The sequence below is a fragment of the Camellia sinensis genome, chromosome 10 (assembly GCF_055761805.1).
Source record: "Camellia sinensis isolate YWXY chromosome 10, ASM5576180v1, whole genome shotgun sequence".
In the NCBI taxonomy this organism is placed as follows: Eukaryota; Viridiplantae; Streptophyta; class Magnoliopsida; order Ericales; family Theaceae; genus Camellia; species Camellia sinensis.
The window spans coordinates 7,378,084-7,405,888 of NC_138970.1; the positions used below are offsets into that span (position 1 = coordinate 7,378,084).

The following is a 27,805-nucleotide window of genomic DNA, read 5'->3' on the forward strand; positions in this document are numbered from 1 at the left end:
GAAGAATGTGTTCAACTAAGACAACATTCTTTAACACCAATTTGTCGCGATCGCACTCACTTGGAGTGGGAAACAATAACTGAAGATTCTCAGTCGGCACAAAAACGATCAATGGTTACCCATCATTCTACATGTTCATTTTTTATGCCAAGCACATATTCAAATTCACAAAGGAATCGGTAAACTACTATGTCTAATCTTGAAATACATACTTTTACTCATACCGTTTTGTTTTACAAAATCTTATTTATACACAAATATTCGTAGGTCTACTCCTATAAATCGATTTTTTCAACAAGATCTATGTACTGATGATGAATTAGAAGATTTGCCTACGAGTATATCAATTGAGGCCCGGGCACACAAAGATTCTTGCCGCCATTATCTTGGCAAGATGGATGTATTATGTCCTTATTGTTCAGCCTTACATTGGATGGATGAAAAATTGACAAAATCATCTGTAAAGCGTCCCTTATTCGGAACTTACTGTTTGGAAGGAAAGATTAGGCTACCTTTACTTATTACACCCCCTCCACCACTTCAGGCATTGTATGATGGGAATAATGATCAATCATAATCCTTTCGAAGTTATACTCGAGTGTACAATGCAGCCAATGCTTTTACGAGTCTTGGTGCTACATTGGATCCTAGAGTACTCCGTGGAAGGGGCCCTACATCATTCACAATTCATGGGGAATTGCGACATCGAACAGGATCACTACAACCACAACCAGGGCAGGATGCGACTTATGCTCAGCTGTATATCTATGACCCTTATTCAGCTTTAGAAATTCGTAATCGTAGAAATCCTAACTTGAGAAGGGATGTTCTCAAAACTATTCTGGATAGTTTGTTGCAAGCCAATGCATTTGTAGATAAATATCGCCAGGCTCATGCCATTTTACATCAATTAGACTCGGCAGGACACAATCTACCTGCTTATCTTCATTACAGTTCAACAACTGATCGACGTCGGTATAACCTACCAACTACAGATGAGATTGCAATTGTAATACCAAGTGATGGAACAGAGGTAAATGGAATGAGAGATATTATTTTACATTTCCGAGGAAATAATGAGTTGATGCAAATTAATGAATGTCACCCAGCATACTTGCCATTACATTATGTTCTATTATTTCCATATGGTGAGCTTGGATGGGAACCTGAGTTGAAATTGTGGAATGTTCAGTATGATCGACCTTCAACTGATCGACTTACTCAAATGAATTTTTATAGTTATCGTTTGTTTGAACGACCCACAGAGAATTCAACAATTTTGCGAGGTGGGAAACTATTTCAAGAGTTTTTGGTAGATGCTTGGGCTGCAACTGAGCAAAATCGATTGACATACTACAAGCTTAATCAAGGGAAACTTCGAGCTGAGCTTTACCAAGAGTTGTCAGATATGGATCCAGATTATGTGCGACCTGGACAAATTGGTCAAAGGTTTGTTTTGCCATCTTCATTTACTGGTAGTCCTAGACATATGTTTGAAATCTTTCAAGATTCAATGGCTATCACAAGATACAACCAACACCCAGATATTTTTCTTACCATGACTGCAAATCCCAATTGGCCAGAAATTACTTCAGCATTATTACCATATCAAAAACCTATTGATCGTCCTGATTTAATTGCCCGTGTTTTTGAGTTGAAGAGAAAATGTTTGATGAAGGAGATAGAAACAAATAAAGTGTTTGGAAATAAAGTTGCACATGTTTTTACAATTGAATTTCAAAAACGAGGCCTCCCTCATATGCATGCACTTTTATTTCTCAAGAGTCTAGACAAAATTCGGACATGTGCTCAAGTAGACAAATTGGTCTGTGCAGAATTTCCAGACCCAAAAGATGATCCTATGCTTTTTGAAACTATCAAATGTTGTATGGTACATGGACCATGTGGTGCTCGAAATCCGCAAGCACCATGTATGGAAAATGGTAGATGCACTAAGAGATACCCTCGAGCTTTCACAGAAACAACAACTATGGATCAAGATGGATACCCTATCTATCGTCGTCGCAATAATGGTCAAGTACATATTGTGAGAGGGCAAGAAGTTGATAACAGGGATGTCGTACCATACAATGCATATCTTTCAAAACTTTTCAACTGTCATATAAATGTGGAAGTTTGTGCCGAAATGAGATGTGTCAAGTACATACATAAGTACATTTATAAGGGTTATGATCGTACAACGATGGTGTTAGGAATGATAAATGAGATTCAACAATATCTCGATGCAAGGAATATTGGACCTCCAGAAGCTGCTTGGCGAATATTTGGTCATCCTTTGCATGCAGAGATGCCAACAGTTGTACGATTGGCACTTCATTTACCTGGAATGCATCGTGTTGTTTTTAACCCAGAAGAGTCATTACAAACGATTCAATCTAGAGCTGGTCAACAAATGTCAACTCTTACTGGCTTCTTTGCATATTGTGCTGCCAGTGAAGATGAATGTCCATTCACTTATCAAGAATTTCCACAACATTTTGTTTGGCTCAAGTCAGAAAAGAGATGGAAATTAAGAGAAATGGGATATGCAATTGGTAGAATATACTTTGCAAGCCCTAATTGTGGCGAAAGATTTTATCTACGTTTGTTACTAACCGTTGTCAAAGGACCAAAGTCGTTTCAGTCTTTACGCACGGTCGATAATGTTGTGCATGACACATTTAAATTAGCATGTGTTGCAAGGGGGCTTTTAGAAGATGATGAAGAATGGATACAATGCTTGAAAGAGGCTACAGTCATAAAAACTGGATATCAATTGAGGAGATTGTTTAGTATTATTCTCACCCAGTGTTCTCCACTAAATCCATGTGCATTATGGAATCAATTTTCAACGCATATATGTGATGATCTTGCACATAAGATTTGTACATTGTTTGTCATTTCTAAACCAACTGAGGCTCAAATTGAAGATTATGGTCTCCATCTTTTGAATCAAATGCTTCATGAATCAGGCAAAAGTTTAATTGACTTTTCACCCATGCCACAACCTACCGCAAATTGGAGTGCAGTAGTTGGTAATCGATTGATAGTTGAACATCAACAACTGCAGAGTAAGGCACAACATGAAGATCCACAAATTACTATTGATTGTCTCAATAATGGACAGCGGAATGCTTATAATACAATCACTTCTTCAATTTTCCAAAATAAATGAACTGTTTTCTCTGAATGGGGGTGCAGGAACAGGGAAAACATTTCTATACAATACGATTGCATTAAAATGTCGTAGCCTTGGGCATATCGTTGTTACTGTGGCTTCGTCTGGAATTACATCACTGTTACTGGTAGGAGGTCGCACTGCACATTCAACATTTTCCATTCCGTTAGATGTATTGGAAAATTCACTTTGTGGGTTTAGCAAACAATCATTACAAGCTGAGTTATTTAGAGAAACAAAACTCATAATTTGGGATGAAGTTCCTATGCAACATAGACATTGTGTTGAGGCGGTTGATCGTACATTGAGGGATATTTGTGATAGTAAAAAGCCATTTGGGGGTATTACTGTTGTTCTTGGAGGAGACTTTCGACAAATCTTACCAGTTATACCCAAAGGAGTTCGTGAGCAAATTGTGAATGCATCATTAAGACACTCTGTTCTATGGAAGCATATATATATCTTGACTTTGGATTTGAATATGCGCTTGAATCATGAAGGCCATGAAAATGCTAATTTTGCAAATTTCTTGATGGAGGTAACACTACTTTAACCTGTATTATATAGATTATTTTAAATTAATAAATTGTGTTTACACTTACTTTTTTATTGATTTCATTTTTTTTTTAGATTGGGACCAATCCTCAAGAAATCGTTAACCTTCCATCAACAATACACAAATGTCAAGATTTGAATGAATTACTCTCTACAGTTTATCCACAATTGAATATGATAGAGACGTCAACGCCAACATTTTTAACTAAACGCACAATTCTGTCTGCGCGTAACGAGGATGTTAGTGACATTAATACTACTGCGTTGAATATCTTTCCAAGGAGATTATATACTTATCTTGCAGCAGATAAAATGTCCGAAGATAATGAAATTGATCCTACCATTACAAATAGATATCCTAATGAATATTTAAATTCATTGGATCCTCCTGGGTTGCCAACTTTTAAGTTAGAGTTGAAAGTGGGTTGTCCTATAATATTGTTGAGAAACATTGCACCGAAAGATGGACTATGTAATGGTACAAGATTGATGGTTACTAGGTGCGACACTCGCATAATTGAAGCTCAAATTTTAACTGGAGAAAAGTTTGGCAATTTGGCATTTATACCAAGGATATCTTTGACACCATCTTCTTCAGAAATGCCTTTTCAAATGACAAGACGTCAATTTCCAGTCCGATTGGCATATGCCTTGACCATTAATAAATCTCAAGGACAATCTGTGAAATTTGTTGGGGTTGATTTGCGTATACCAGTGTTTAGCCATGGGCAATTATATGTGGCATTGTCTATATGTACATCCTTTGATCGTATAAGTATTCTCCTCCCTAAAGATAATTTGGATTCTACTACAAATATTGTTTATCCTGAAGTATTGTTGTAGTATTCTATGCAGATTAAATGACGTTTTTTTAGAAGGTAACCGCGTAGATTTATTTCTGTTGATTATATAACTTTTTAAAAAATTTTAATTTAATAATAATTTGAAATTTGGACTTTTGTAGGATTGAACCGAAAAATTCATGGAGCTTAAAAGGAGAAATACGACTACCTTGCTTCGATGGGGATGTAATAAGGTAATTTCAATCTGAAAGTATTTTTACATGTATATTTCCAACAAATGTACTAATTTATATTTTTTTTTGTTTCTACAAATTACCAGATTGTTGTGCATATTCCTCATTGGGGATACATAAAAGTTGATACAAAGACTTTTTGGAAAGTAATGTGGAGGAAGTTTGGGCAAACGCATATTTGAAGACATGTTATTGACACATCTTTTGTAAAGCATACATATTTTTGGTGTATGAGAATATAATTTTTGGTGTATGACATGTTAGTGACACATCTTTTGTAAAACATACATCTTTTGTAAAGTTTTAACCCACTTTTTGTAAAGTTTTAACCTACCTTTTTGGTGTATGACAGTATAACTTTATTTCTGTTTTTTATTCAGTGTTTACACTTTTTTTACTGCCTTTTATATTTTAATATGCAATATAACTTTAAATCTTATATGTGAGTTTCTTAATTTGCATTAAGATTAGGGAGAATTGTTATTTTATTTGAGTTTTGTAGAGCATGTAATACAAGCAAAATTGTTATAAGTTCTTTAAAAAGAAAAATATTTCAATATATTTTTTTAGTATCTATAACAAAAAATGACACAAACTTTATAAATTATAACTACATTTTAATCTTAAAATTATTTACACTGTGCCTTTAGGCACGGGCATATGCTAGTATATATATAAGTGACATGTGTCATATTTTTAGAGTAAAATTATAAATTTACTAAATTCATTGAGTTAAAAATCAACAAATTTAGTAATTATTTTTCGTTAAAAACATTAACGGCATTATTAATTAGATAAAATTGACATAAATTTAAGATTAAAAATTAAAATTGAGCGAATTAAAAATAATAGAACCAAAAGAACAAAAAAAAAACAAAATATAAGAACTACTAGTAATGTGCCCAAGAATTTATCATTTCCTTTTATTTCATCCTATTACTAATTATATTTTAGTAGTGGTAAAGACTTTCACACCATTGCATTCAGAGATAAGGATCAGTGGTAAAATGATAAAAATACCCACAAGTAATTACAGTAAACAAAATAGTTAGGAACATAATTAGAACCTTTTATTTCATTCTATTACTAATTATATTTTCAAAAATGCTTTGGAACTCCAGTTTTGAAGGACTCCCAATGACCCCTGTGATGTGGCAGCATGTGATTGGTTGAAATTTTTTTTATTTTTTTTATTTTTTGACTTTCTTTTGGCAGCATGTGATTGGTTGAAATTTTTTTTTTTTTTTTTTTTGACTTTCTCTTGGTTCACAGCCCCACGTGGAAGCGGGGTGCTGGGGTGCCTCCGTACTGGGGTGCCAATCACTGCTCTTATATTTTAGTAATTGTAATCACTTTCACACCACTGCAGTCAGAGATAAGGATGAGTGGTAAAATGACCAAAACACCCACAAGTAATTACAGTTAACAAAACAGTTAAAAACAGAATTAGTGAAGAAAACAGGGGTATCTCTTGTCATTTCAACAATAAAATAATACCACGTTGTTTCAGTTTTCATATGACTCACAAATCAGTTGTTCAAACTCTGCCAGCGAGAGCCTTGGCGGCTTTTGTATTGACCTCTCTCTCTCTCTTAGTTGTTCATTATATGAATTCCATTTTTTTATTATCCGGGTCGTGTTGGATACTTCAATTGGTAATCTTTCTCTCTCTGTCTACACATGCATTGCTTCGTTTGTCTGTATATGATTGAAGTTTTATTGGCTTCTATATGTTTATTCAAGTTTATTATTGCCTTGACTTGTTCTGTTTCATGTTCTAGGTCCTTCAATAACAAAACCCATCACCATCTCAGATCTATCGAGGTCAGTCGTTAAGTTTCTTCTGGGTTTTTTTTTGAATCGCATTCTTCACTTTCGTAATTCAGTCTAAATTGGGTTTCTGAGTATGTGAGCTTGTGAATTTGTTTCTATTAATTATGAGAATTGGTGGGTTTAGCAATTTTTGCCCGTTTGCAGGAAGTTGTGAGGTTTGTTTGTATAATTCTTCGATTTTAGCGAATTTGATTAGTTTGAATGCCCTCAATTGAAATTTGAATCTTAGTTGGGAGTTTATTGACTCTTTTGGATTAATTGTGAAAAATGTTGCTCAGTTTCTTCTGATTTTTGAATCTAATTATTCACTTTCGCAATTTCATTCATCTAATTACTTGGAAGGTGGAACAGTCTGGATTGGGTTTTTGAGTATTGTGAGCTTGTGAACTGATTTCTATTAATTATGAGAATTGGTGGGTTTAGCAATTCATGCCCGTTTACCACGAAGTTGTGAGGTAGGTTTGTATAATTCTTCACTTTTAGTAAATCTGAATAGTTTGAATGCCCTCAATTGGATCTTAGTTGGGAGTTTATTGACTGTTTTGGATTAGTTGTGAAAAATGTTGCTCAGTTTCTTTTGATTTTTGAATCTTATTATTCACTTTCGCAATTTCATCTAATTACTTGGAAGGTGGCACAGTCTGAATTGGGTTTTTGAGTACTGTGAGCTGTTGAACCTCTTTCTATTAATTATGAGATTTGGTGGGTTTAGGAATTTAGGCCCATTATTAGAAAGGATGAGTTGTAATTACGGGGTTATCACGGTCAGGGTTGTTTATATAATTCTTCAATTTAAGTGAATCTAAATGATTTGATACTCTCAAATTCTCAATTGGAACTTAGTTATGAGTTTATGGATTCTTTTGGATTAACTGTGAAAAATGGTGGGTTTATCTCCATTTAAGTTTTCTTTTTTTGTTATTTGATTAAATATGAAAAATGTTGCTCATTTTCTTCCGGTTTTTAATCTTATTATTCACTTTCGTAATTTCATTTATCTAAATACTTGGAAGGTGGAACGCGCTGAATTGGGTTTTTGAGTACTGTGAGCTTGTGAACTTCATTATGAGAATTGGTGGGTTTAGTAATTTATGCCCATTAGAAATGATGAGTCGTAAATTGTGAGGTTTGTTTGTATAATTCTTCAATTTTAGTGAATCTAAATACTTTGAATACTGTCAATTGGATCTTAGTTATGAGTTTATGTACTCTTTTGTATTAATTATGAAAAAGGGTGTGTTTATCTCCATTAGTAAATGAAAACAGTAAATAAACATTTTTATGTCTTTAATACTATCATCATCATCATTAGTACTATTATTGTTTGTTCTTTTTCTCAATTATTTATTTTTTTAAGGGGCATTTACAGATAAGTCCTAATTTATGAACTTATACTCCATTAAGTCCTAACTAAATTTTTTGGACCTTCGACTCCCATTAAATTTTTAATAATTGGAATTGTCCTTCAAATAATGATTGTTCATCATTTATGATTATTTATAAAGGAACATGATGATTTGACATTTATTTTGATTTTCAAAACCTTAAAAATCAACTTTCAAATTGAAAAAACTAAAAAAAAAATTTGTAAAAAAAAAAAAAAACTAATTTTTTTTGAAAAAATTAAAAAAAACTGAATTATTTTTTTGTGCAAAACTGAAAATTTTGTGTCTATCAAGGAGTATGATGATGGAACATTGATGCGCAAAACTGAAAAAAAAAAAAAAAAAAAAACACTTTAAAAATGAAAAAACTAATAATGTTCTCAGTTTTAAAACTGGAAAAACTGTAATATTCTCGATTTTATTAGATAGTTGAGTCAAATCAATAAGTAGAAGGGTAAAAACATTTAATCTCATGCTCTGTTTTTTTCATCAGTTAGTGAAACAATTATTTGGAAGATTACTATGCAAAATCAATAATGTTCTTAATTTAAAAAATTGGGAAAAACTGATAATATTATCAATTTTACTAAATAGGACTTATTGGTTCAAAGAATGTTAAATAGAATTTTTAGGTAATTAACTTTTTATTTTTATTTTTATTATTATTGATTTTTGGTATTTCCCGCGGGAAATGATGAGATGAGATGAGATGTATAGGATTTAATCATCTATGAAAAGTTCTGAGGCCTAATTTATTTTATCAAAAAAATTTAAGGCCTGGCGCGATGTTTCTGTACAGGGGTGTGTCTAACCCAAGGTTTTCGAATTAAATGTTATTTTTTTGAACTTGTTTATTGTTTTCTTGATTAACAGGAGTGTGGGTTCTGGAAGGCTACATGAGATTCCAAATCTCATGGAACTTTTATAGAACTTGAGTGAGGGGGACAGAGAACAATATTGGTTTATGTGAAAGTTGAAGATCTGTATTGAGTTTATTGAAGAGGAGCAATCTGGGATTATGTTCTCTATCCAGAAATGGAAGTGCTCATGGTCTTTGGTGCTAACCGTTGCTTCAATTTTGGCATTGGCTTCAGTAGTTCATCTATTCTTGTTTCCCAGTTTGCCATCATTTGAGTACTTCAGTGCTAGGCAAGTTCAAAATGCCTGTGTCTCAATAAATGGATCAATTAAAGGAGGCAAGAATGATGTTTTGCAAAATCCACAGCCTTTTATTAACTTGGATGTACGGTTTCCAGCTGACTTGCATAAGGCAGTGGTTTACCGTGGTGCTCCTTGGAAGGCTGAGATTGGCAGGTGGTTATCTGGTTGTAATTCAGTTGCTAAAGCAGTCAAAGTGTTTGAGGTAGTGGGCTCATGATTTTTTAAGTTGATTTTCTTCACTTCATTTTTTAGCAGGTTTAATTTTTCAAATATTGGATTCATAAAAGCTTTTCACATTTCTATTTTAATTCATTGTCTTTTGGGACGAAGCTGAGTTGCCTTTTTAAATTTTGGAGCTCTTCTAAAATTAAGGGTTTAAGTTGAAATTGAATTGACTCTCACTTGTGATACCTTTTTTTGCTTATAATGAGTCGCTCTGTTATCAGATTATCGGTGGTAAGAGCTGCAAAAACGATTGTAGTGGTCAAGGAATTTGTAATCGTGAACTAGGCCAATGTCGCTGCTTTCATGGATTCAGCGGTTAGTATTATTTATCTTAGCCTTCTTTTTGTTATTTAGGTCTTGTTTGAGAAATAATAGTTTTAGCCTAAAAGTTAAAAAGTTACTAAAAAAACCAAAAGGCCTATAATCTATACCAAAAATCAAAGATTCCCTTTTCTCTCTACTTTTTGCATATGTTTTCGTAAAAAACCAAAAAGTAATTCCAAACATACAAATTTTTTACCTCATATTTTAGCCAAAAAACCAAAAGTTAGTAAAATAACCTATTCCCAAACGAGGCCTTAAATTTCAATTTAAATTCGTATAGAGGCATGCAATTTGCAAGTGGACATTTGGTGCATTTTTATTATCATCTTAACAATGTCTGTGTGATGTGTTTTACGAATGAACCATAATCATCTCTACAAACATACTAATTAAATGCTACCCTTTCAAAGGGTAAAAAAAATATATAGAGAGAGACTCAACTGAAGTTGCTTTATTTGGGGGTACTTTTACAATTGATAATACTTTCTTTCAAGTTGCTTGCAAGGTGTTAGTGGTATTTACTCACATCAATTCACATCTGATGGTGCTTTTGCAAATGATAACTACCACTTTTATTTGATTGCCCAATGTTATGAGCTTTTGTGTTAGAATATGAAGAGCCGTTTGGTGGATAATTCTGGAACTTTGGTTTCAGAGGCCAATGGATAAAGAGAAAAAAGATGTGGAATTTGAGGCCAATGGCCATTTTGTGTGTTTGTATGTCATTAAGGTGAAGGATACACATCTGAAGAGCGGGTGACATGGAAGGGTTGTCTTGAAAGGAGAAAAGGGGGAGTGAAGGGAGATGCTAATGGATTATTTTTAAATGAAGTGGTCATCCATGTTTCGTTTTTTGGAATTGAAATACACTATTTTGGAAAGCTTGAGGGATTTATGTAGTGGTATCAACTTTCAACTGAGATAGGAGAGTGGGGTGAGTAACAATAATAAGAAAGGTATCTGAAAGGGATTGTTGGAGATGGGTCTGATTCAGTTTTGTCAAATTATAGATTATGGTATATCCCTATTGTATTTTGGTATTTTTTTTTTAAAGTTTAGTTAAGCAATTGGTGGGTGGGGTGTTACATTGCTAATCTTCATCATCTCTCGTTCTTTTGTCTGGCTTGTAAATTTCCTTCCATACTTACTCTTGCATTCAAAAGCAATATTTATATTGTGCAATTTCATTTCAATAACCCCTTTGTCATGGCCATTATTCTTATTCTTGCACTTATATTATGTGTTTCATCATGTGATATATATATCTTGTAAATCATCAATATATCAATCAATAATACATCAATTTTAACATGGTATCAGAGCAAGGTTAAGCACTTAGTATTTTTCGCTTCACCGGCGGGCGGCAACCTCGCCTTGGCCGCCCGCCGGACCTCAACCTAATCTGCTAGAATTTTCTACACATACCTTGAAATTTCTTCGAGTCCACCACCTTCACGCCCAACTCCTTCGAGTCGCTGTCCTTGACTCACCCAGTCAACCCAGACACATGCACAACACCAACTTGATCTTCTCATCCACGACCCATCACACTGATACACACACGGCAGAAATCTCTACCAATCAATGTCTCTCACAAGCAGTAGTGTGTTCCATTCACCATGGTGGTTTGTGGTTGAGTTGTGAAGTTTTAGAGTTTTCGCCGGCGTTCTGGATGGTGGGTGCAGGTCAACTATTTTGCCCATTGGGTCTATGTCGCCGGCAAGTCTACATGAAGTTTGAAGGTGGTATGGGCTCTTCTTTGTCGCTGGTATGGGCTTTGCTCTGGCACTGGTTAGTTCATTTTGCTGGTGTCGTCACTACAGAGAAGTGTATCAGCCCCCTGGTTTTGAAGTTCTCGCCTTTGTTGGTAAGCGGTGTTGCTGGGCCATGGTCATGCATTTCGGCCATGGTGAGTTTCTTGTTTCTTTCCCGACCTTGGTGAGTTTCTTGTTTCTTTTCCGGCGTCGCCGGTGATGAGGGTGTGAGATGGGGTCTTTTTACCGGTGCCATCGTTTTCTATTTTCGGCGAAGGATGTCCCCTTTTGGGTTCTATTCTCGGCTCCGTTCCAAGTTGATTGCTTCGGCTTCGGTTGTGCTGCTAGTGTATGCTTTGGTGACGATGCTGGCAGCTGATGGCGCGTGAATTGGCATTGGGAGTTCACCCATGTTGGGTAGAGTGAACAGCTGCAAAGCTGTCTGTTGGGTCTCATTGCCTTGATTAGAGTTATGGAAAAGACAAAAAGGGGTTGGTAAGTGGAGGAGCTATTTTGGGATATAGTTTGAATAGCTAAACCGTGGCTTCTTCAGCACATGGTTTTGGTATTATTTTGAGGTGGGGCCTTCGTGTAGCTCAATTACTGGGCTGTTTTTGACTCTCTCTCAGTTCCTCTTTCTCCCTTAATATCTTATTATTAGTATTATTATTATTATTATTATTCTTATTATTATTTAAAATAATAAAAAAAAAAAAAAAAAAAAAAAAAAAATCCAAACACCATTGCTGTTTTTCCCAAATCACAAATCCGTGTGATAAGCTGTTTTTTTCACAAATCCATGTGATAAAGATTTGCACACCAAACCATATTTTATTCATCTCAGGGCTCAACCCCGATCACAATTTTACAAAAAAAAAAAAAAAAAAAAAAAAAAAAAAAAAAAAAACACAACAACCTCATCCACAGGTGGGATTTTTCTTTTCTACTCTGCCGCTGGTCTCTTCTTCTTGCCTCCGTCTTGGGCGGCCCTTGACGGTGTTGCCTCCGTGTTTCCTAGACCACCAAGCACGTTCACTCCCCCATACTCCTCCACTGCAGCATATGTCGGCCCTCCAAATCGGAACATAACGGTGGCCTTCCGCTTCAGCTCCTTGTTTTCTGCTTTCAACACACTTATCTCTGCTCGCGCATCCTTATACATGCGTTGGAGCAGAGCCAGCTGGGAGTTTAACTGCTGCACCTCATTTGCCCTACTCTGCAGCCGGTTCGACAAATTTGTGACCGCAGTCATGGTTTCCACGCATGACTTCAAAGTATACTGATTGGCCTCCACATCCGACTGCACTGCCATTCTTTGCTCCACCGACCGCATCGGAAAGTTCAACGGGGCAAACTCCGGGGCACTTGGTTGAGTTTCCAGTGCCACCGCACCAGTTCTCTCTCTCGTTGACTCGTTGAGGTCGGGAAAGAGAGTGAGTAGACCTCGGGATGAGGATGCCGTATTCTGGGTAGCTGAACGGGAAGAAGAGGCCATTGTTCAGATGTTTCAGAGAAGGGTTGGATACAAAGTCTTTACCGAGTGTTTCAGAATGACAATGTTCAGAGGTTTCTCTCAGTTTTTCTGTCTCAGCTTCTGCCTCAGCCTCAGCCTCAGCCTCAGCCTCCGTCTTATAGCCGAGGCAGCCACGCGCATCGCGCGCCTCTTACCATCAGCCGACAAACGGGCGCGCCAACCAAGGCACACACGTGCCTCGCCATCATGTCCGGCACATCTTTTTATGACTTGGGCTCGCCTTTTGATGGCACGCCTTTTTATGGATTGGGCACGCCTTTTGATGGCACGCCTTTTGAAAGATTGGGCACACCTTTTGAGGGTGCGACTTTTTATGGGTCCGACAAGACTCTGTAAACTGTCCCGACATAGATTCCGGTTAGTTTCTACAAGGGTCCGACAAGACTCTGTAAACTGTCCCGACATAGATTCCGGTTAGTTTCTACAAGGGTCCGACAAGACTCTGTAAACTGTCCCGACATAGATTCCGGTTAGTTTCTACAACGGTCCGACATGACCCCATAAACTGTCTTCTACAACGGTCCGACATGACCCCATAAACTGTCTTCTACATCGGTCTGACACCGCCATCCAGTGTCCTCTACAACGTTATGACACCACCATACAGTGTCCTCTACAACGTTATGACACCACCATACAGTGTCTTCACCAACGGTCTGACACGACCATACAGTGTCTCCTATCCTTTTTTTATGTATTTTCTTGTTTTGTTCCTCTCTTCAAACTCAAGTTGGTTAGTTTCTATCCTCCTTGAGTTTGCGGGGGGCTGTTAGAATTTACCTTCACCTACACCACTACCACCTCACCTACTACCACTACCACCTCACCTACTCCACTAAACCTAACCCACTACACCACTACCACCTCCACTTCACCTACACCACTACCACCTCCACTTCACCTACTACACCTATATCTCCTATATAAGGAGCCTCTCACATTTGTACTAAAAATATCAAACAATAACATCAATCTTGTAAATCATCAATATATCAATCAATAATACATCAATTTTAACAATATATATATTTTTTCTGTCATGCTGCTTTTTGATCAGTCATATAATTTGCTGGATAAAATATGTTTAATGGATCAGGGGAAGGGTGCTCTGAAAGATTGCAACTGGACTGCAATTTTCCAGGATCAAAGGAGCAACCATATGGGCGTTGGGTCGTTTCAATATGTGCTGCTCATTGTGACACTACAAGGGCAATGTGTTTCTGCGGCGAAGGTACTAAATACCCAAACCGTCCTGTTGCTGAGGCATGCGGGTTTAAAGTGAAGTAAGCATACTTAAAATCCTAATAGACACTTCTGTTAGAATATGATCTAAACTAAACATTAACAAGCTAATGCCCTGATATCTGTTTCAGCTTACCTTCTGAACCTGAAGGTCCTAAAATGACTGACTGGACAAAACCTGACCTGGATAATATTTTCACAACAAATAGTAGCATTCCTGGATGGTGTAATGTGAACCCAGCAGAAGCATATGCTTCCAAGGTTCGATACAAAGAGGAATGCGATTGCAAATATGATTGTTTGTGGGGGCTATTTTGTGAGGTGCCTGTGCTGTGCACTTGTATTAATCAATGCTCTGGCCATGGACATTGCCGTGGTGGATTTTGTCAGGTAGTAATTATGTATTTAAAACTATTAGAATGTGCAGTATCTAATCTCATCCACTTGAAAAAGGATTTATGCAGCTGACCCACTTAAGTAAGTCACAAGGTTTACTTTGGTTTGGTTTAAGTAAATATGAACATCATTGACAGGTGCTAGAAGAGGCACTACCTTGTATAAATGCATATATGAAACAAGAACCTATAATCTTCTTTACCAAATGAAGGAATCCATGTTCAGTACAAATTTCAAAAAGTCCTCTGTCCTGTGAAGTATTTCTAGAAAGGAATTGTTTCATTATTGTTTTTATATTGGATCTCGATACTCCTCGAATAGTGACTGATATGAATCTAATACTTCCTAAATATTCGTAATTTAAAAAAATTAATTCTCTTTAATTTTGAGAAGTAATGGATTTGTTTTTGGATGCTCTAGGTTGCTTATCCAATCCATTTTGGAGTTAAATGTGTGCACGATTAGAGTATAATTTTAGGGAAAATACAAGAATAGTTTCCAATACCTTGCATAATTAGATTAAAACTTGTCAAATTTGCTCCAAATTCGTGTCTAATTTTTTTTTTTCCTTCTTCTTTAGTGTGATAATGGCTGGTATGGAATAGATTGCAGCATACCATCTGTTTTATCAGTTATAAGGGATTGGCCTCAATGGCTTCGACCAGCTCAGGTTGATGTTCCTGACAGTCCGCAACACGTTGGGAATCTTCTCAATCTCAATGCTGTGGTGGAAAAGAAAAGGCCCCTTATATATGTTTATGATTTGCCCCCCGAGTTCAATAGTCTTTTGCTTGAGGTCAGTATGTGCAATACTTGTGAATTGTCATTCATGATACACAAAAAGGGTGAGTTTTAATATTTTCCATCTGTTTATTCATTCTGGCAGGGACGGCATTTCAAGTTTGAGTGTATAAACAGAATATATGATGAGAATAATGTTACACTGTGGACAGATCAGCTGTATGGTTCACAGGTATCACTTGACCCAAGAGTGACATCAGTTTCACAGATGGGACACATATGTCAGACAACGGGTGGGCTCCACATATGATGGACCCCCATATGTGGGAGGGACTCACCCTTTGTCTTACATCTATGTCCTATTTTTTGTGTTCATAGCACAACTGTATTGAAATAGCTAATAATTTGTGGTCTTTATTTGCAGATGGCATTCTATGAAAGTATCCTAGCTAGCTCCCATCGAACACTAAATGGCGAAGAAGCAGATTTTTTCTTTGTTCCTGTTCTTGATTCATGCATTATAACTCGTGCTGATGATGCACCCTACTTGAGCATGGAGGTACAGAAGCATGCATGGGCAGTGATTTCTTATGCTGTTTAGTATGATGCATTGGAGCTATTGGATGATTTACATTTCCTTTTTGAGTTATAATGAATCTTGCTGCATCACTTGAAGTCATGGTACCAAAACATGAAGCTTTCAGTCTAGCCTTTGTAATTCCAGTTTTTCCATGTTCAACCTTAGCCTTCCGTCGTGAACCTTCAATTAGAACTACTCATCATAAATCATCTTTCCTCAAATGTTCCCATTTTGGGTTGGTTTCATGAGCCCCTTTTCACCATTTTCTTTAGTCTAGACTACCCTGTACAGAGTAAGGTCTCATGTCTTTTCTCACTCCCCAGAAACAGCATCTCTTCGGCTTTCTTTTACTCCTTAAAACACGATGACATTCAACTGATTAACTCCTTACTGGTTCATTTGTTGGCATCCCCTCATCTTGTCATCACTTGGAATATCTAATTTTCTTGTGGCTACATTTATGCCTTGTTCTATCTTTGTTGTGCAACTCATCCATATTGTATTCTTATTTTCTTCATATCTGTAGTAGTTGTGAGTGGTTGTGCATCTCAATTGACTTGCCAAGATCTCACGATCTGTTTGAGTTGCCTGTTTTGTCCTGTTAAAGCTTTCTTATTTGCAACCACAAATTTAATTTTCCCTATTGTTGTTTTTATAATTCTTACTTTAGCTGATGATACATGTTCAATTCATGTTTTATTTTATCCCCTTTCAGTAGATTCAACCAGGCCTATGTTCTACTGCCACTATCGTAGGGAACCCTCAATGTTTTTGAAACTTCATAACAGTTCCTTTTTTAGTTGAAGAGGTCTCTGTCTGTAACTGAGTATGTTTACTTTATTCTGAGATCATCAGCCCTTTACTTGGCAAAAAAATTGAGAAAAGGAAGATCGGGACCTATTTTGTATTTTATAATTATCATCTTTTAAGCCCCTCTCGTCCTGCGGACCACATCATATTACCTTCTTCGTCAGTTGGGCATTTGGGTCACCTTGTACAAACAATTTCTTGTAATCAAGGTTATAAATGAAAGAAATAAAGAAAAGAAGTGATCTCCTAAGCAGGATGTTAACAAGAAAGGAAAATAGAAAATAAAAAAAGGATTGACCGTTTGTCAAAAACATGCTATATTTTATGTTTTTGTAATTTGTCTCCCTCTTCGATCATGTGTTAATTACTTAATTGTAATATTTATACCTCTTTAAATTTCAGGAACACAAGGGCTTAAGGAGCTCTCTAACTCTGGAATTTTATAAGAAGGCATATAATCACATTGTGGAGCAATATCATTACTGGAACCGCTCGTCAGGAAGAGACCATATTTGGGTATGAATATTATATGGCTAAACAACTTCACTTATTGACGGTGTGGAAACAACATTACAACAGTTTGTGGTGTGTATGCTAATGTTTTTGCTTTATCTCAAGGCAGTCCTTTTCATGGGATGAAGGTGCTTGCTATGCCCCTAAGGAGATATGGAATAGCATGATGTTGGTCCACTGGGGTAATACAAATTCAAAGCATAACCACTCGACTACAGCATATTGGGCTGACAACTGGGACCAGATCTCTTCTGATAGACGGGGCAACCATCCATGCTTTGACCCAGATAAAGATCTTGTCCTTCCGGCATGGAAAAGACCTGATGTTAATGCCATGAACTCAAAACTTTGGGCTAGGTTTGTACCTCATTACAGACATTGTTGGTTTTGGCAGTTTTGTTGTTTGATGTACACTGTAACCCTAGCATACACTGGAAATGGTTAATTGAATGTTACTTCCACAGGCCCCGTGAGAAGCGGAAGACATTGTTTTACTTCAATGGAAATCTAGGACCAGCTTATGAAAATGGAAGACCAGAAGCCACGTAAGTAAACTAAAGGGTTATTTGAAAGCCTTAAACATGTCTTTGTCCTTTTCAACTTATGGTTATGCGGCAGTGTTTCGAGGTATATGTTGAATCCATGTTTTCCCCAATGTTTAAGAAACATGTTACAAGAGGTTCAGACACATGAGTTTTTACTTGTTAGCTACCAGCATCCTCAACAACCTTAAAGATACATATTACACTTTGGAATTTCAATAAGATATAATTGATTAGATTATTGGCATCATTCAGGTATAGTATGGGTATCAGGCAGAAAGTGGCAGAAGAGTTTGGATCAAGTCCTAACAAGGAAGGAAAGCTTGGGACACAGCATGCCGAAGATGTGATTGTGACCCCACTACGTTCTGATAATTATCATGAGGATTTGGCAAGTTCTGTTTTTTGTGGGGTCATGCCTGGAGATGGGTGGAGTGGTCGAATGGAAGATAGTATTTTGCAAGGCTGCATTCCCGTGGTCATTCAGGTTGTAATATTCTCCCCCTGCCAACTTCAAGCTTGTGGATATTGATGTTTGTGTCTGATTAAGCTCATTATAAGCTGTAAACTGCTTCCAGTTTATGGTATGTGGTGAGCATCTTACAACTTTCTGCTCATGAATTGGGTTTCAACGACCAATCCAAACCAAACTAAGCCTTGTGTCCCAATCAAGTGGGGTCGGCTACATGAATCATTTTTCGCCATTTTGCTCTACCAAGGGCTATATACTCAGTTAAATTAAATAAATTCATATGTTCTTTTCACTACCACATCTCTTGTCAACTTAAGTCTTTCCCTGATCATATCACTCTTCCCTACTATCGCATTTATAGGTCTTCATTGTACATAACATGACCAAACCATCTTAACATGTTCTCTGTCACTTTATCTTCAATAAGTACTACTCTCATGAATATATTCAATTCTAATTCTATCTTTCCTAGTCTTATCATACATTCATCTAAGCATTCTCATTTCAACTAACTCATTTTTATTTTATAGGATGTTTTTTAATTTCCTTCACTAATAAAAAATCAGAAGCACCATCAAGTTGGTTTGTTTGGAAATATCCCAGTTGAATACCACCATCCTGTCATATTCTATATATTAATATGTTTTTTTCAATTGGTTTTGTATTTAGGATGGGATTTACCTACCATATGAGAACGTGCTCAACTATGAAAGCTTTTCTGTTCGGATACGTGAAGATGAAATTCCAGATTTGATAAAAATTCTGAGGGTAATTTCTTAGTTTTGTTTCTCAATATTAATGAAACACGTTCTAGTTAGAAGTTCACAAAATTTGAATGACATGTGAGCTTTGCTTCCTGAAGGGATTCAATGAGACAGAAATAGAGTTCAGATTGGAGAATGTACGGAAGATCTGGCAGCGGTTCTTATATCGTGATTCATTTTTGCTCGAGGCTGAGCGGCAGAAAACTGCATCTGGACGGGTGGATGATTGGGCTACAATGTTTTTGCAGCTAGTTGAAGATGATGTCGTTGCCACAATCATACAGGTACACCTTATACAATCCTTTTCATGCCTAAAGCTGATTTAAACATTAACATTTTTACCAGGAACCATTATGCATGCCCATTGGTTTTATCAGCCCATATTTTTGAAGATTTGTGTTCATAAGATTTTAATTGAGTAATGTTTTTAGTCAAGTGGAGTGAGTGACAGAAATGCCTACAACAATAGATTAGTGGAATAAATTTCTTCTTATATTTTTGTTTTACCGAACTTAGTGAATGCAAGGATTTTTATGACTTTTAGTTGGAAGAGGACATTGACTTCAACCATCCCGAGCCCCTTTAGGATTGATCATTGGGGATGTTTGGGCACATGCCCTGCACACTGGTTGCTAAATTTTTGCACAAAAATCATGAGAAAGTAGTTATTTTCTTGAGGATTTCCTTCCTTATAAGTTCAAGTTTGTGTGCTTTTCCACAAATGACCTAAAAATCAATAAATTCTCCAAATTCAGTCCAAACTCCCTTCAGTGCCCTGTTGACAAAATTTGTTTGACAAAAATTGATGCTATTCAGAATTTTGTAGAACTAACATATAAAGTGAATCTCGCTATTTTACAGCAATGTTCTTGAGTTTGAATGTGTGCCTTGTCTCTTTTGGGATTGTTAGTTCTTCAATCTTTAGCCGATGAATTTGAACTCTGCTTTCTTTCCAACAAGGTTTTACACTACAAGTTGCATAATGACCCTTGGAGGCGACAACTTGCTCATCATACTAAGGAGTTCGGATTACCAGGACAATGCTTGATAAGAACCGATTGAAGAGTTGTAACATCTAACTTGAAGAGATCACAAAAACTCGGGGGCATTTTGGTAGGAAGAAGCAAACACTTGAAGATGCTCAGCCTCGTTGACAAGAGAATTCAATTTTAAGCGACCATTAAACAATTTTATAGAAAGCAGCATCCGAAGAACCGTAGTTTCCAATGGGATCTCTAGCCAATTTTACCAAATAGAAGAAGAGGAAAGTGTCAATATTTTGTTTATTTTTTGCAATTTGTATACAGGATATGAATTTTTGTGCTCTTAGATATTGTTTAGAATGGAAAAGATAAATTTCACAGAACAATTTCTTCATTGGTTGCTTGTTTATTTGGCAGATCTCCCATCTTTACAAAGAAAATCAAAATTTAGAATGTTTGTTCATACCATGATAGTGAAACTTCATTTTTTTCTGTTTTGAGTGAATGAAACACTGATGATATTATTTACTGTTTTGTTATTTTCATGCAAACATCTTAATTAAATCCACAAGCAGGTGTATAATTTGAGACATGTATATAAAATAGAATTGTGTGTGCATGAATCTATATATATGATGTTGAACACTTTCTATGTTCTTGTCGTTTTCAACGTCTTCTACTCTTTCATGTATGTTGGTAAGATAGAGATATTGTAATTGCATGTAATATGTACCCCACCAGCAAACCTAATCCATTAAATATAATTAGCTTGTCAATTTTTCTTTAAACTATAGGGATAAAATAATAAAATCACTAAATGATACATTAACATTCTTAACTTGGTATATATTTTGGGGAGCCTATACACTCTATTTTTTTTGTTGTTAAACATCCCAATTTTTTTTAAAGAAACATTTAATATTATTTTAAATCACCAAAAACAACAAAACCCTAACTCTAGTTCCAATCAATCCTCTTGCAACCTCTTCTTTCACACTCCACGCCTTAGCCCTTTTTCCCACATAAGGAGCGTTAGGGAACGAAGAGCAGGGGATGACGAGCATTGTGAAGATAAAGGCAGGGCTGTCATTCCTTTCTTTTGAAAACCACTATTTATTTATGTAGTTTTAAAAAAGACTTAAATTATCAAAAACATTTTAAATTCATATGTTAATAATATATTTCAGATTAATTTTAACTTATAATATAAAGTAATTTTTAAATTATTATTTTGCATATAAATAATAGTAAAATAATAATACTATATAAATAAAAAAATTATATATAATGATATAACTCATTGTAAATTTATTTATAATTTATAACTAGTGGATACTTTCATTAGTACCAACAATTGGTGACCTGTGACGAAAATCTTAGGTTCGAGAGTTCGAAAATCTCATATAAGCTCATCATTAAATTTTTTATTTTTTAGAGAATCAAAAAAAGAGTAGTTTTTTGATATAAAAATGCCAGAGACTAAGAAACTGACTACAGAAAATATAAAGCACACACATCTATTCTATTATTAAAACTAATCACAAAAGTGAAACATACAATCAATCACATATCCATAGAAACAAATGTAAAATACAGTGAAGATGTTCAGAAATTATGAAAAGCAGACACATTCATATAAAAGAAAACTTACCAAATAGAAACATACGACCAATCACATATCTATAAGATGCTTTCATAGCAAAACTTTCAAAACTTTTGTATGCGAAATATAGTGAAGTTGTTCAGAATTTTTTAGTGAAATCAAAACAAATGCAAAATGCAATGAAGATGTTCAGAATTCAGAACTTCTCAATGAAGATGTTGTAATTGCTTTAGGACTGCACAGCAATAAGGAGACATGGAGAGTGAGAAGTGAGAAAGTGGAATTGGTTGTTTTAATTTATTATTTTATCTCTAATTAAAATCGATATAAGTGTAAAAGTTAAGGTCATTTTAAAAAAGAAATTGAGAAAAATTTATAGGGAGTGATTTGATGACACCAAAATTATTGTTCTATTCTAATAACAGAATAAATAATGACGCTGCCATATAATTTTTATCAATTTTTTTTTATTTATAAATTATATGTATATTTAAAAATTTCTTAAGAAAATTCGAAACAAAAAAGGAATAAACGTGGACAATTACATATACTTTAAATTATTCCAAGTAACATGTGCACATACACACAGCAGTCCACTCCTCTAAATCTCTTTCTCACTAAACCCTAGCTCTCTCATCCCTCTCTCTACGATGAACCTCTCATCACTGACACTCGAATCAAACCCTATCACAGCTCAACAGAGGAGCTTCTATGGAAGAACCATCCGAACCTGTGCTGGGTCTCACCTTCTTCATCTTCACCATCGCAAGGACGCGGTGTTCTCTGTGAAGTCTGTTGCTTCTTCTCCTTCTTCTTCATCGCCATCTGCTGTGGCTGCTGAGCAGGCGAGTCAGGGGCTGAGTCGAATCGGATCGCTGAGTCAGGTCTCGGGCGTGTTGGGTTGTCAGTGGGGTGATGAAGGTAAAGGCAAACTCGTCGATATCTTGGCCAAGCACTTCGACATTGTCGCTCGTTGTCAGGTATATGTATACATGTATGATCTTCAAGAAGGTTTCTTTTTTGGTCTCGAATTAAAATTTACATTCTTGTTTGGGAATTAGGAGAGAAAAGAAAAGAAATTGTTACAATTTGATATGAGAGAAAAGATTTCTCTGCTCTTTTGTTTGGTTAAATTACATTAAAAAAATAAAAATTATCAAAATTGCAAATGAGGGTTATAGAGCACCCCATTTATTACCTTTAAAAATTAATCCAAACAAATGAGAGAAATGCATTTCTTTTTCTTTTATTCCAAAGTCACCAGATCCAAATGGGCTCTTTTACTTACAAAAGATTGTCTTTTGGGTCTTATATGCAAAGGTGAAATAAAACAGTAAAATGCATACGATGATTACAAGTCATATGGATTCCTCATACTGTTTGACAATTCACTCTACATGCATCAACTAAATTTACCCTTGTTTTTTTTTTTGGGTGAATAAAATTTTCCCTTGTTGGTTATTCATCTTAATCGAAGTTTTGACATCCACAAGATCTCAAGGCACAAATTGGACATATTGTTAGTGTTTGTTTTGTACTCTTAATGGCCTGGTGTTGAAATTAGGTCTTTAATAAGTGATTACTCTATACTAAACATGTTAGAAATTGGAGATCAGTTTATAAAAGACAAAGTAATTTGGTGGAGGTGAGATTTTGAGGTGCTAGTGCTCGAATTGTCAGTTTGCTAAAACCAATTTTATTGGCAAGGCAAAGGATGTGCTAGTAGTTTAGTGGTGGTAGTGGTGATAGGATGGATATAAGTAAATGTTACATGTTTGCATATATTACAGGTGGTGGGGTTGGTAGTTATTTTAAGTGACATTGTTGACTGGTCGTTGGGGGTTGTTTGGGCAAAGTAACCATTTTTAAGCGGCAGTGGTGGTGGATTTGTTGTGGTATTAAGTATTAACTATTAAGGGTGTTTTTGGAGGTGGGCTCGACATAATAACAAAGGTGTTGGTGGTGATAATAAGTGGAAGAGGCATTTGAGGTATTGCAATCAGATCAGACCCATCACAGCCGACACTAACCTAATGGGATGGTCACGAGCTTCAGATCTGAGAGTGCCCTGTCTAAACACCTTGATTGGATTCTTTTGTCATTGAATTCATCACGTTTGGCTCTTCCTTTGCCATATCGGAATCCGTCAGCTATGATTAGCCAACCAGTGATGCTTCCTCAAAAATGACCTTCTGTGTGGCACTGGTGTCCAATCAGAAGAGGATAACAGAAGCGGATGGGTTGTGGAATGGGGTAGGGGGGAAGTGGAGGTGGCAATGGTGCTGAAAGAGGAAGGGGTGGGGGGCAGTGGCTGGCGAAGGAGGAAGTGGGAATGTTGGAAGGGGAAGAGGGTAGTGGCTGGGGGAGGGGGAGGGGGAGGAGAGGGGGCATTTCATCCATGGGCATCACCCATTCCTTTGCTATGGGTGTCATAGTGTTTTGATACTTGAATGTGGAGTTCATCCATGTAATAAAAGCTCAAAAATTTGCAACTAAAATACCAAGTTCCCCAACCTACAACTAGTACTCTGATGAACACCAGATAGTAACTCTTTCCTACTTCTCTTTATGATTTTTGGATATTCAATTTACATGTAAACATGAACATCTATATTGTCACAATTCAAAGTATATTTTACATGTGGCTGGTGAAAAATCTGTTTTTTTTTTTTTTTTTTTTTTTTTTTTTTTTTTTTTTTTTAAAGACTAAAAAAGAAAGAACCATCAAAAAGGAAAGGTCTTCTTTTTGAGTTGATAAACCTTCTGCTGAACATGCTTTATGTGATTGTAAACAGCCAGGTGTCTGAGACTTGCAATCATTTTACTCTAAAGCTTTAAATATAACTTGATGTCAGGGTGGAGCCAATGCTGGACACACTATTTACAACGCAGAGGGGAAGAAGTTTGCCCTTCATCTTGTTCCTTCGGGTATTCTTAACGAGGAAACTGTGTGTGTGATTGGTAATGGGGTTGTAGTGCATTTACCAGGGTTGTTTGAAGAAATTGATGGCCTTGAATCTAATGGGGTCTCCTGCAAAGGTAGGATATTAGTATCTGATCGTGCTCACTTGTTATTTGATTTTCATCAAGTAGTAGATGGCCTTAGAGAGGCCGAGCTAGCTAATTCCTTTATTGGCACTACCAAGAGAGGCATTGGACCATGTTACTCCAGCAAAGTTATTCGCAATGGCATTAGAATATGTGACCTTAGGCATATGGACACTTTACCTCAGAAGCTTGATCTCTTATTGTCAGATGCAGCTTTAAGATTCCAAGGTTTTAAGTATAGCCCAGACATGCTCAAAGAAGAAGTTGAAAAATACAAGAGATTTGCTGAGAGGTTGGAACCCTTCATTGCTGACACTGTGCATGTCGTGAATGAATCCATTGCACAAAAAAAGAAGATTTTAGTGGAAGGTGGTCAGGCAACCATGCTGGATATTGACTTTGGAACCTATCCATTTGTAACTTCCTCTAGCCCATCAGCTGGTGGAATCTGTACTGGTCTTGGCATTGCCCCTAGAATTCTTGGTGACCTAGTTGGAGTGGTAAGAGTTGTAATTCTTTCATTTCTTTATTATTTTTCTCTTTTCTCCCAAGTGTCTCTTGTAGAAAGTGATTTCGCCTTAGTGTTTCATGGTAATAACATTTGTACTTCGCACAATACACTTATACCATGGTCATTTATGGTACCTACCTGATATTTTATGGTGCAGGTTAAAGCGTACACCACTAGAGTTGGTTCAGGTCCTTTCCCAACTGAAATCTTGGGTAAAGGTGGTGACCTCCTTAGGTTTGCTGGGCAGGAGTTTGGCACGACTACTGGTCGCCCTCGTCGTTGTGGCTGGCTTGATGTAGTTGCTCTAAAATACTGCTGTCAGATTAATGGCTTTTCTTCTCTAAATCTCACTAAGCTTGATGTCTTGTCGGATCTTCCTGAAATTCAGTTGGGGGTATTGTATAAACACATTGATGGTACACCAGTCAAATCCTTCCCTGGTGATCTTTGTGTTCTTGAGCAACTAAAGGCAAGCATTTCTTTTTCCTTTCCATATATTTATTTGGAGCTGGTATCTAAACTTACACAAGGTTGTGTATATTTTGCCCTCGTACACTAGGTCGCCCTTTTTACTCAATGGAGATTTAAACCTTGATGGCATTAGCTCACTAAATAGAAACTTTACACGTAGTATATGGTTGGTTGTCCATTTTTGTTTGCCATGTATTGGGACCCTACTCGTTCTTAAGGATGCCAAAATGGAACTTGTCTTCACCAGAAAACCCTAGCAATGTATCTTCTGTGTCCTAAAAAATAGTCCTATTTCTAATAACATGTGTAGGAAATTACCTGAATGTGATGGTTTACACCTGATGTTTGACCCTCCTCAGCTTCTTGTTTTGTATCAATAATCTAATACATAACAAAAATTAAAGAAAATAATTGAAGAACTATAGATTTGAGTTTGTAATTGTTTCCATTTTCCTCATAGGCTTCCATTCACCATGTGAATTATATTTTTTCTTTCTTATATATGTCAGGTGGAATATGAAGTTTTACCAGGGTGGCAATGTGATATTTCGAAGGTGAGAAACTACTCTGATCTTCCAAAGGCTGCACGGGAATACGTGGAAAGGATAGAAGAACTTGTTGGTATTCCCATCCATTACATAGGCGTCGGGCCTGGGCGTGATGCTCTTATATACAAGTGATATTATTTATTAGGGTTTTTGTACTTCTCATTTGCTAGAATGAAGCTTTTTAATGCTGGAGGTGTATGTCCCCTGTGATTGGGATTAATTTTTGGACAAGGAGATAATTTTTAGTTAGTGGACATGCATTTGTTGTAACAAATGTTAATTCTAATCTGGGCTACTTTGATAGAGTCGTTATGACTTTGAAATTGAATAACTATGACTTTGAATTTGAATAACTGTGCTGGGCCATAATATAGGGCATTTTGGTATGATACCATGGCTTAGGCTCTGTTTGGTGCAGTTTGTAGGTTTTTTTTTTTTTTTTTTTAAACAGTAAATCAGTCAATTTTGGAGACACGTCTCTGACCATTGTTGATTTAGGATTTTTCTGGGACTTTATTTGTCAATAGGGTAAATAATTAAAAAGTTAAAAATTATTTTAAGTTGTCATATCATTTTTTTAATTTTTTATACATCTCTTAATAAAAAATTAAAAAAATAATTTTCAAACATGCCAAAAATCAATAAAGTTACTATAAAAGTTAACTATTTTTTTTATTTTTGTAAATAATGTTTTGGAAAATTTTAAAAAATCATTAAAAATGTCAATTTTCGGAACACCCAAAATCATGTTATTACAAATGCTGTAGAAGTGTAGAATGATTGTCACTATAGCACTTGTAATTGCATGAAATGTTACTAATTCATATAGAATGATGTTTAATATTATGTGATATTATTTATGTAATTTTTAAAACTAATTATTTAACAAAAAAAATTTATTAAGGCATACAGACTCAATTTTATTATGTCGTTGAAGAATAAAAAATAACTCACTCGAATTTGTGTTACTATTTTATATTGAGCAAGAGTAGCAAGTAAAAATGCTACATTTAGAAGAAAAAAAATATAACTAGTTCTAGAAATTTGAAATAATTATATTAACACTTTGTGGTATCTTCATCGGTAATTTATTAATTATATAAATAAAAAAAATATTATCATTTTTTATGTAAAATATATATTTGATCTTACAAAAATGTTTGAGAGGTCTAAACCAAGTGCTCTAATGAGTGGGCCCCATCATTAATGTGATTTTTTTTTTTTTTTTTCTTCATTGCCACATAAGTAGAATTCAATTTAGAATTCTACTTTTAGAACTCTCTATTACCACTCTTGATCTTATTTATCTTTGTATTTGAACATCATCTGTATTAATTTAAAATTACATCAAAATTGAAAACCTTATTTATACTTCTTCCAAAATTTAGGAAAGCAAAAAATATTTTTTTAAAATATTTTTTAGTATAATAGAAAATGAAAGTCAATATAAAATATTTTTCATGATAAATGAAAAACAATTTTGTTTGGGTAGAAAATATTTTTTACTTTTAAAAGGCTGAAAATATTTTTTGGACTAAAAATTTACTAATTTCATCACATCACCTCCACTACCATCACCACAACCATCATCACTAT

At 35.6% G+C, this 27,805-nt stretch overlaps 2 protein-coding genes across 7 annotated transcripts; both read left to right on the forward strand.

Annotated features, from left to right (window-relative positions):
- The first annotated feature begins 6,284 nt into the window (after positions 1-6,284).
- On the forward strand, positions 6,285-20,491 carry LOC114312753 (exostosin family protein). 6 transcript variants are annotated; one of them, XM_082893150.1, is made up of 17 exons: positions 6,285-6,424; positions 6,551-6,593; positions 7,616-7,677; positions 8,861-9,350; positions 9,595-9,688; positions 14,082-14,268; positions 14,359-14,617; positions 15,204-15,419; positions 15,510-15,596; positions 15,789-15,923; positions 17,157-17,270; positions 17,377-17,624; positions 17,732-17,812; positions 18,065-18,296; positions 18,951-19,049; positions 19,144-19,329; positions 20,006-20,491. In XM_082893150.1, exons 4-17 carry the CDS (start codon positions 9,006-9,008, stop codon positions 20,105-20,107), a joined length of 2,385 nt encoding a protein of 794 aa, XP_082749276.1. In that variant the 5' UTR covers positions 6,285-6,424; positions 6,551-6,593; positions 7,616-7,677; positions 8,861-9,005; the 3' UTR covers positions 20,108-20,491. The 6 variants fall into 6 exon arrangements, with proteins under 6 accessions (XP_082749276.1, XP_082749278.1, XP_028114838.2 ...); XM_082893152.1 differs by lacking the exon at positions 7,616-7,677 and having other exon boundaries at positions 6,551-6,757; positions 19,907-20,491; XM_028259037.2 differs by lacking the exon at positions 7,616-7,677 and having other exon boundaries at positions 6,551-6,757.
- A 1,679-nt stretch (positions 20,492-22,170) lies between these two features.
- On the forward strand, positions 22,171-26,562 carry LOC114262677 (adenylosuccinate synthetase, chloroplastic). Its single transcript, XM_028203049.2, has 4 exons — positions 22,171-22,611; positions 24,487-25,179; positions 25,348-25,659; positions 26,171-26,562. Exons 1-4 carry the CDS (start codon positions 22,282-22,284, stop codon positions 26,339-26,341), a joined length of 1,506 nt encoding a protein of 501 aa, XP_028058850.2. The 5' UTR covers positions 22,171-22,281; the 3' UTR covers positions 26,342-26,562.
- The last annotated feature ends 1,243 nt before the right edge of the window (positions 26,563-27,805 follow it).